The sequence below is a fragment of the Electrophorus electricus genome, chromosome 10, assembly GCF_013358815.1.
Source record: "Electrophorus electricus isolate fEleEle1 chromosome 10, fEleEle1.pri, whole genome shotgun sequence".
Lineage (NCBI taxonomy): Eukaryota > Metazoa > Chordata > Actinopteri > Gymnotiformes > Gymnotidae > Electrophorus > Electrophorus electricus.
In genome coordinates this window covers 2,958,850-2,967,500 of record NC_049544.1, presented here as the reverse complement: position 1 = coordinate 2,967,500, position 8,651 = coordinate 2,958,850, and the positions used below count along the sequence as shown (strand labels likewise).

The 8,651-nt window shown below is 45.6% G+C and overlaps 2 protein-coding genes across 5 annotated transcripts in view; one reads left to right on the top strand and one right to left on the bottom strand.

The window, feature by feature from the left end:
- Window positions 1–7,523, bottom strand: part of g6fl (g6f-like) — an 11,706-nt gene extending 4,183 nt beyond the window's left edge. For 2 of the 3 annotated variants that reach the window (XM_035530960.1, XM_035530961.1), the window contains exons 1-5: window positions 4,535–4,659; window positions 2,780–3,112; window positions 1,842–2,108; window positions 525–560; window positions 1–218 (exon numbers count right to left, since the gene is read on the bottom strand). The exon at window positions 1–218 is cut by the window's left edge and continues 112 nt beyond it. In XM_035530960.1, the coding sequence (XP_035386853.1) occupies window positions 1–218; window positions 525–560; window positions 1,842–2,108; window positions 2,780–3,112; window positions 4,535–4,610 (930 nt within the window). In that variant the 5' untranslated portion in view covers window positions 4,611–4,659. Of the gene's footprint in view, window positions 219–524; window positions 561–1,841; window positions 2,109–2,779; window positions 3,113–4,534; window positions 4,660–7,450 lie in introns of those variants that run through there. The other variant, XM_035530962.1, reaches the window with a different exon arrangement.
- Window positions 7,524–7,571: 48 nt separating this feature from the next.
- Window positions 7,572–8,651, top strand: part of si:ch73-22o12.1 (nectin-2) — a 38,353-nt gene continuing 37,273 nt past the window's right edge. The window contains exon 1 of one of the 2 annotated variants that reach the window (XM_035530971.1): window positions 7,572–7,940. In XM_035530971.1, coding sequence (XP_035386864.1) covers window positions 7,874–7,940 — 67 coding nt within the window. In that variant the 5' untranslated portion in view covers window positions 7,572–7,873. The remainder of the gene's footprint in view (window positions 7,941–8,651) is intronic. The other variant, XM_035530972.1, reaches the window with a different exon arrangement.

Below are 8,651 nucleotides of genomic sequence, written 5' to 3'. Positions count from 1 at the left end.
GCCGGTGCTTCCTGGGGAGGCGGGGCCTTGCAGCTGGAGGCGGGGCTTAGCCTGATGCGTGCGGTTCCTCCAGCGGTCGAAGGAGAAGGCCAGCTCCGGCTGAGCGTCTTGCAAGGTGTCCGGACGCCACCAGTAGAGCCGCACGTAGTCGCCGAGGACGGGGGGGCAGGGGAGTTCGACGGGCGACCCGGCGAGAACCGCGGCGCTGCGTATGGAATCTGAGGAAGAGGAGGAAGAAGAAGGCAAAGAGAAAGGGAAGAGGGGAGAACTCCGAAAATAGGTGGATGAAGGAGAGGTGGGGAAAGACAGTGAAGGAGAGTATGTACAGGGAGGAATGATAGAGAAGATCGAGAATGATAGAGAGCGTGAGAAAGAGAAGGAGACAACACTCCCCCCAGCTATAACAGATGCCCTGCTCCAGGGTCTCGGAGAAGAATGGGTGTGGGTGTGCCTGCGTGTGTGTGTGAACGCCGGATAGATCAGAAGTGGTTAAGGTTGAAGCTGATGTCTGTGTGGAGTTTTACCATATTTAATACTTGGTAACGGTGCCACGTGCCTCACTGAGGATGAGAGAACACAGAGAGAGAGAGAGAGAGAGAGAGAGAGAGAGAGAGAGAGAGAGAGAGAGAGAGAGCGCATTAATGCTAACATCTATAAACCACCTTTCCACTCCAGTCAGTAGTGCAGGAACTGGTATTTTCCAAATGTACCTTGCAAGCTGCATTAAATGCCATAAGTGATGGCCCACATAGGACTCGGTTTATAAGACATTAATGACTTTTTCTAATTTATTACATTCATTGTGGGTACTGGAACGTAATCCGGTAATTATAGTGGATTACATTCAGCAGGAAAGATAATCCCTTTTTTACCCCTGCCAAAAATGCAAACAGATTACGTAATTATGCCTGATTATGTTGTCAAGATGTCAGCCCAATGTCTTTTGCAATCATAATGGTTGCGTATGGATAGCTTCCCTTAGGATACATTTTGTTTCTTGTCATGAATGCAATACATGTTCTTTATATATGTTATTGTACAAGTTATTGTTTTTGTTTTGCTTCAGTATGTCATTATGTTATGCTGTAAGGTACTGCAGCAGAGAGACGATGTTTTCGTTTCTGTCCCCCCACTTCTTGGTCATGTCTCTCCACTGCTTCTGTCCAGTACTCAGTTCTCAGTCCGTGGCCGTGTTTAGCGATGATAGCATCTAGCCTCTCAATATTACACCTGTCAGGGTGCCAGGTGCCGCTCAATATATCACTTCATAACAGCACCTCAATACTAGCCTTTACGATACTGACCCTATGGCAGGGGAGGGGGCTCACATATAGTCATGTAAACAAGTAAACATGTAAACATGTAAACAAGTCCTCCAGCAAGTCCCCAGTCCTTCTGTGCTAGGATCAACCCGACTCGTCTCAGACGTCCCAGATGAATTGCAGTATTCACATATACAACACGCTGATATTTTTATCAAACGCAGGTCAATCTTTAACCTTCACATCAGTGAGTCTGTGTGTTGTAGTAGCACTGCAAGGCATATCACTATCAAAATACGTAGCAAAAAAAATTATATGCCCATATCATCCAGCCCTACTAGTATTCAGCTAGAGGTACAGTCCACTTCTGATATCTAAGCAAGCAACCACAGATATTGTGTGTAAATTTTCACAGACTTGATTTTATGGACAAAATCCAGAACCCTTAAACGGTCAGCCTGGTCTTGTGAAACATTCTCAGACTGGCTTGTTATCCAGTGCGGTGTGGTGAGGTGAGACACCCTCTTCTGCAGGCGTGAGCTGGCATCTTGCAGCCCTCGGGCAGACGCGGCCCCTCACCGTCCACGGCCACGGCCAGTGTGTAGTTGTAGACAGGCTTATGGCTCTGCCCACGGACCCGGATGCTGCATGTGTAGAGGCCCTGGTCGTCCGCGGCAACGTGGGGCAGCTTCGTGAGGAAGATGCCCGCGGAGGATATGCTGGTGAGCAAGCGTGCGCCTGTGGGAGAATGCCATGCCCCTCTGGTGGCAACATAGGCAGGAAAGACCTTGGCTTCCAGACGCACGAGGCCGTCCAATTTTATGGGGGGTGGTGGTGTTATAGTCACTGAGAGAGAGAGAGAGAGAGAGAGAGAGAGAGAGAGAGAGAAGAAGAAAGAGTGGGAGATGGAGGGAGTGAGTGAGAGAATGGGTAAGAGAGGAGGCGGGAGGGGGAGAGAGAGAGAGAGAGAGAGAGAGAGACATTCAGACTTCAGTAATGGAGATAAAGTGGCTGCGTTGGGAGGAAAGAGTTGGCTGATCATGCAAGCAGAAAGATTTGGGCCATCTTGTCACAACCAGTAAAGCAAGACATCCGCGTGTGGGGAGGGAGAGCCGCCGTACTCAGACGGGTTGGGTGTTAAAGATTGGTCGTGAACAATTCTGTAAATAAAATTTTGTCTATTGCTATATTGTTATTTCCTTCCACTTCTAGTATCCTTTGTTTGTCAAATTTCCTTCATAAATTTTTTTTTACTTGAATGCTGAGCTAAGAATTTGTGGAGAGAAACTAGCTAGACAGTAAAAGAGAAAGAGAGAAGCAGATGAGAGAGACTGAGAAAAAGAAGAGCAGGAGAAAGAAGAGTTGGAGATTTTAGGATCTATGTTAGTGAAGAGCTTATGTCCGTTATTGGGATCAGTACAGGTTTCCCAGCACAGATACCCCAGCATGCACTAGTTCTGAACATCATCCGAACAAGAGGACAGAATGCCCGAGAGGAAGAGGGACGATCACTCAACAGTCAATGAGGGCCAGAAGAACGATCCTCTTTTCCAGCGTCCTGCTGTTGACACGCATGGAGCACGAGTACCGTCCCCCTGCTGTTGCTGTGACGATGAACCGCAGCGATGCGTCCTCTGTTATCTCAAACATCCTGCCGCCCAGCTGGATGAGCTTCCGCGGGAGCCCGTGCACCGGACCCCCGCTAGCGTCGGCTGACAGCAGCACGGTCCAGTGGCTCTCCCCGGCTGACATCATCATCCAAGAGTCCCACTGGGCAGGTGTGCTGCCCAAGCAGGGGAGCGTGACGGCCGAGCCCGCCTGCGCCATGACCACATCCGTCCAGTCACTGGCTAAAAAAGCAAAAAAGCCCCGTTTTTAACATGTCAGTCATTGACAGATGTAGTTTTAAGTTTCATATTTCCTGTAGAGTTGCTGGTCTTTTTCTGAGAATGAAATATTTTGGTTGCGTTGCTGTTTTGCTGTTCACCGTCGATACAGAAGCCAGATTAAGTTTAGTGTTGCATAACCACTTCAAGACTTGTTCTGCTTGAATGCAAAGACAAGGCCCCACCTACATTTAAGCACTGGCTTAAAGATCTGATGTACTACTTGTCTCTGGAAAGAAACTGTTATCTGCCAGGACTTGCGTGGGAAAAATGGACTATGTGGATATTGGATTATGCGATCTTATGATGGCTAGAACTGCTGTGACTATTACCACTGTTGTTATGGCTCTTATTGTCACTGAGCACAGACACTGTCTGGATCTGTAGCTGTGATGACGATGGTGCGGGGTGGGCGTGCTCCCATCCTTCCATTTCAACCTTCCTCTTTCGCCTTTCTTGTTCTCTTTCTATACAACTTTCTAAAAACCAGCAAAACCAAAAAAAAAGACCTTGTTTGTGTTTGTGTGTCCTCGGGAAAATGGGCCAAATGTTATGTTATTAATAATAATGATGACGATGATGGTGATGATGATGATACATTTGGTGTGGTGAATCTCCTGCCGCAGTACATTACATACATAACAGAGCCTGTTTTCCAGCCACCCTAATACTCTGTCCTACAGTGCTTTGGTTTCTCCACAAATGAAACAAGATGAGTAAATTCAAAATAGAGCAAATATGCCAGAAAAAAAGGACCCAGTGAACCCAGAGACCTCTCTGGCCCTGTTACTGTAGTTCTACAGAACTACTTTCCCTCCCATATACCCTCCAGTGAACCAAAGAACTAGATGTCTACTACAAATTGCCCTGATGTTTTTCCTCCTCCAGAAGCTTGAAGGTTTCATATTGATTTCAGGCACTGTGTTCATACACCATGTCTGTAGTTAGACTCTATCACACAGGCTTTAAATACAGTTCTTCGAGACCTTGTGCCAGTTAACATTTTTATTGAATTCCAGCTCTTAAAAGGCTCTTTATGTAATTAAGGGTTGTTGAATGCTGACCGTCTGCACCATGTGTGTTTGACAATACAGCTAAACCAAAATTGAGAATAGCTGATGGTCCCGACGACTGGCTCCAAAAAATTAAAAAATTACTCTAACACATTTATTGCCAACTTCTCATTTTTATTAGTATATGAACCATACTAGCCATGATACACTATCCATCAGCCAGTTTGTAAAAATATAATAAGCTCAATGTTCACAGTACTTGTAAACTTCTCTTGTTATCTACACAATATGTACCTAGTATTATATTATTAACACTATTATATGACAACAGAACTAGGTTATACTTCTAGAAATCTAAAACAGAACAACATACCTTGGTCTGCTGTTGACAGACGGAAGAGACACTCACAAAAGCAAACTAGTGCAAAAGGAAGAAGGTAAGTCCACATAGTAATCAACTCTTATTGTGTTTTCCAGAGAGAGAGCCAAATACAATGGCTACGAAACAACACAGAAGAGCAGCTTGAGTCTCCTGTGTGTGTGTGTGTGTGTGTGTGTGTGTGTGTGTGTGTGTGTGTGTGTGTGTGTGTGTGTGTGTGTGTGTGTGTGTGTGTGTGTGTGTTTCACTAAATATGACCACATAAAGCCAGACTTGGACAAACATTGACAACCAGCCAGATAAGTGTGACAGCTAGGACATACACACACACACACCCACACACACCACCACCCCCCCCCCACACACACACCCCACACACACAGGAAATCACTATCACTAATGTGAAGGATTGATAAAGAAGAACAGAACAGCACACACTTTTTATAACCACACACACACACACACACACACACACACACACACAAAAAAAACTCTTGCACTGCTATGGGGAACAAAATAACCATTGTCCCATTGGGTTCGGCTGAAGTTTATGGTCACACACTGGTCACGCACTGGTCAGCAGTAGCTCATTGTTTAAGGTACTTGACTTGTAAGTTGCTTTGGATAAAAGTGCCAGCTAAATGCCATAAATGTAAATGTGAATGGTCACACACTGAAAACAAATAAACATGAAAACTGCAAAAGATCTTCCAGTTACATCACAACATTCAGTTCTATACTCAAGAGTACTCAGACTGGACTTCTATCTACAGTCGTGTGTGTGTGTGTGTGTGTGTGTGTGTGTGGGGGGGGGGGTTAACAAGCATGACTGAGAATTTAAGGGCCTATATCGTAACTGGTCTCTAGTGGCTGAGCTAAATGTCCTTACCACCGTATAAAACCCCTTAATTAAAGCTAAGGTTATGAAGCCTACAGAGCACCTGCACCGCTCTGGCTCTTAATTACCTCTGAGCTCACGTGCAAAAGAGAGCTGGGGGGTGCTGCTTGAAGACCAGAGAACACGAGAGGTAGATAGGTCAGGGGGAGAATGGCAGATAGGAGAAACATGAAATGAGGGGAAAATGTCAGAGCCAACAAAGTAACTGCCCGGTCGCAGCTGACACTGTGGAGGTGAGTGTCATTGTGTCAACGTGAACGCTCAGGAGGGAGGAGGCATTCGTTAGGACATGGTGAGCAGAAACGTGCCAGACTGCCACCGGCTGAAATGGAGTTATGTTTCACCGTTGTTCTACTAATCAGCTGAACACGGCACTGGGAGATGGAGACCTCTGACCCCATCATCTTAATCAGGATACCTCTCCCTGTCTCTCTGTCTCATGGTGTGCTGACAGGGTGTTTATAAACTGAGGTTTCGATGTAGACACCGGGTGTCTTCTCTCCGCCCGCGGGAGCATGCTGATCCGAGGTGAAGAAATCTAACACTTCTGAGCCGCGTTACAAAACGACGGCGCTATCCACGCCTCTGCACGGGCTTCAGCACGCCGTGAAGGACACTTTTTCACAGCCCACCTCCACGTTAGAGCGACTCTGTTCGCTGCGCAACTATAAAAGGGCTCTGGCCCTGTTGGGAATACACTGGCATTCGCTGATCTATACAATCATTTATTCTATAAATTGTTCAGGGGTGAACAACAGAAAAAGAAAAAGCAGCACGCGGTCAGCGGGTGAGGAACTGAAACGGTAGACGGATGCGCCGCTGCGCCGCTGCGCCGGGCAGTGTGTGTCTGCAGCAGGTGGGGGCAGTGTTGCCTCTGCGTGCGCAATAGCCCGTAGTGCAAACATGCACTACTGGTTTCACTGGGCTCGGAAATCTCAGCCCTATTGTTCACGCTTCACTAACACGAGTATCTTATCGAACAGTTAACAGAGTAGGGTTTTAACACAGCAGCAACGACAACAAACTAGTCTGAAGGCACTGTAACAAAATAGTTCAAAAACAAGAAAAATAAGTTTCGGACAAGAACTCCCAGTTTAATTTCGAGGTCGTATCGGTCTTACGTCGATATCATTGAAATGCCATATCACACACACCATTTATGATAAATGCACAGCTAAGATGTGGATAACACCGTGGCAGACTGAAGATGGGAAACATTAAAGTCTGCGTAGGCATGTCTAAACACTCCACAGTCCGTGGACTGATCGGGGTATTGTGGTCGGGGGTATTATGGTCGGGAGTATTACGGTAAGGGGTATTACGGTCGGGGGTATTGTCGTCGGCGGTAATACGGTCGGGGGTATTACGGTCAGAGTGACCGGCCACAGGCCAGAATTTGCCCCCAAAAGCGCGTCAGGTGTAACCCGCGAGATTCGGGATACTAAAGTCCCCCTTACCTATTATTAACAAAGTTCTCATAGATAATGCCAATCTACACTATTTAATCTATACTATTTAATCTACACTATTTAATCTATACTATTTAATATACACTATTTAATCCACACTATTTAATATACCCTATTTAATCTATACTATGTCAATAATGCGTATGATGTCAATAATATCTTGACAACCATCTTGTAAATTGTAAACTGTAAATTTTACACTTTGTATATACACATTTATTTATTTATAAATATACATAGTCCATTGTGTGTATATATGTGTATATATATATATATATATATATATATATATATATATATATATATATATATATATATATATATATACATACATACATACATATACATACACACACATTATTATAGTATCCCTGTATCCCCTCAGCTCGAACAGAGCAGTCACAAAAAACATTTCACCGCGAGGTATACCATGTATGACTATGTATGTGACAAATAAAACTTTGAACCTTGAAACTTGAAACTATTTAATCCACACTATTCAATCTACACTATTTAATCTACACTATTCTCGTTGAATTGTACCTTAGTCGTGCGTCTTTATTCCTCGTCTATGGATTTTTAGGTGATTTTTGTCTGTGACGTTACATGACATCACGAGTGCTCGCCCAGTAGCGGCTCGCGTGCAGGAGTTTCGGCAAAGCGGGGTCACGCGGCAGAAGAGCGGCAGGTTGCGCAGTGTGTGTGTCGTGCAGGCTGTTTGACCTGAGCACCTTGCTCCTTCACCTGAGAGAGTCTAAACCGGTGCGGAGGATCCGGGGCTGTTTCATCGAGTTCAAAGTGCTTTTTTTTTTCCTTTTGAAATTGCTTTACTAAGTTTGCGCGTTGACGCAGGACATAAGCGCGTTATACTTTTCCTGGGGAGGTTAGATTTTGATATAAGAGTCTAACATTGTCCTGTCGAAAATTCGTTGGTTGTGACTCGCGTTCCAGCGGACTGCAGGCACCATGGTCTGGTTCCTTCGCTTCGGTTCCTTGATAGGACTCAGCTCGGTCTTCCTCCTTATGATCCAAGGTAAGACTGTTACGACACCACACAAAACGCGATATTATTATTTAAAGTGCTATTGTCTTCTTTTGAGTTTGAGTTTGGTGTCTTACAAAAGCGGTCGTGACGCGTCGGTTTCATTTTATTCCGGCACCGTGTTTATTTCCTACCCAACATTGGCGATTATTCCCACTTAGTAAAAAGTCCCTCGACGTTTAGGTGTTTTGAGCAGGGGACGTCGGAGTGTCGCACAGACCGAGTTTACGTGGGAAACAGAAGTCCGTGTTCGTTTCGGTCTGATCAAATATATTTTCTTGTTTGGTTTCGGCGTGCGCCATTTCCAGAGGTAAGGTGTGGCTTTGGGAAGTGTTTCTCCTGAAGGGGGCAGGTGTGGCGTTACTGGTACCTGGCTCTCCTCTCATTTCTTATTCGCTCCGTATTATTATAGTTTGTTTGTTTGTTTGTTTGTTTGTTTTTTGGCATTGGAATGAATGGAGAAAGGAGAACGGGCAGACACGAAAGGAAGCAACAGGGTGTTTTTAATTTGAACGTCTTGTTTGGAGATGGCGCTTCTCTCTTGGTACCGGGACCAGTCTGCCCACTCTCTGCGGGTTCGTGAGCGGACTACGAGGGCTGGCTCGGATGCGCTTCCTCATCTCGCCTCCCTTTGCCCTTCGTTGCGCTCTGTTGCCTCCACGACAGGTGTCTCCTGTTACCGGAGGCTCGCGGAAACCGTCG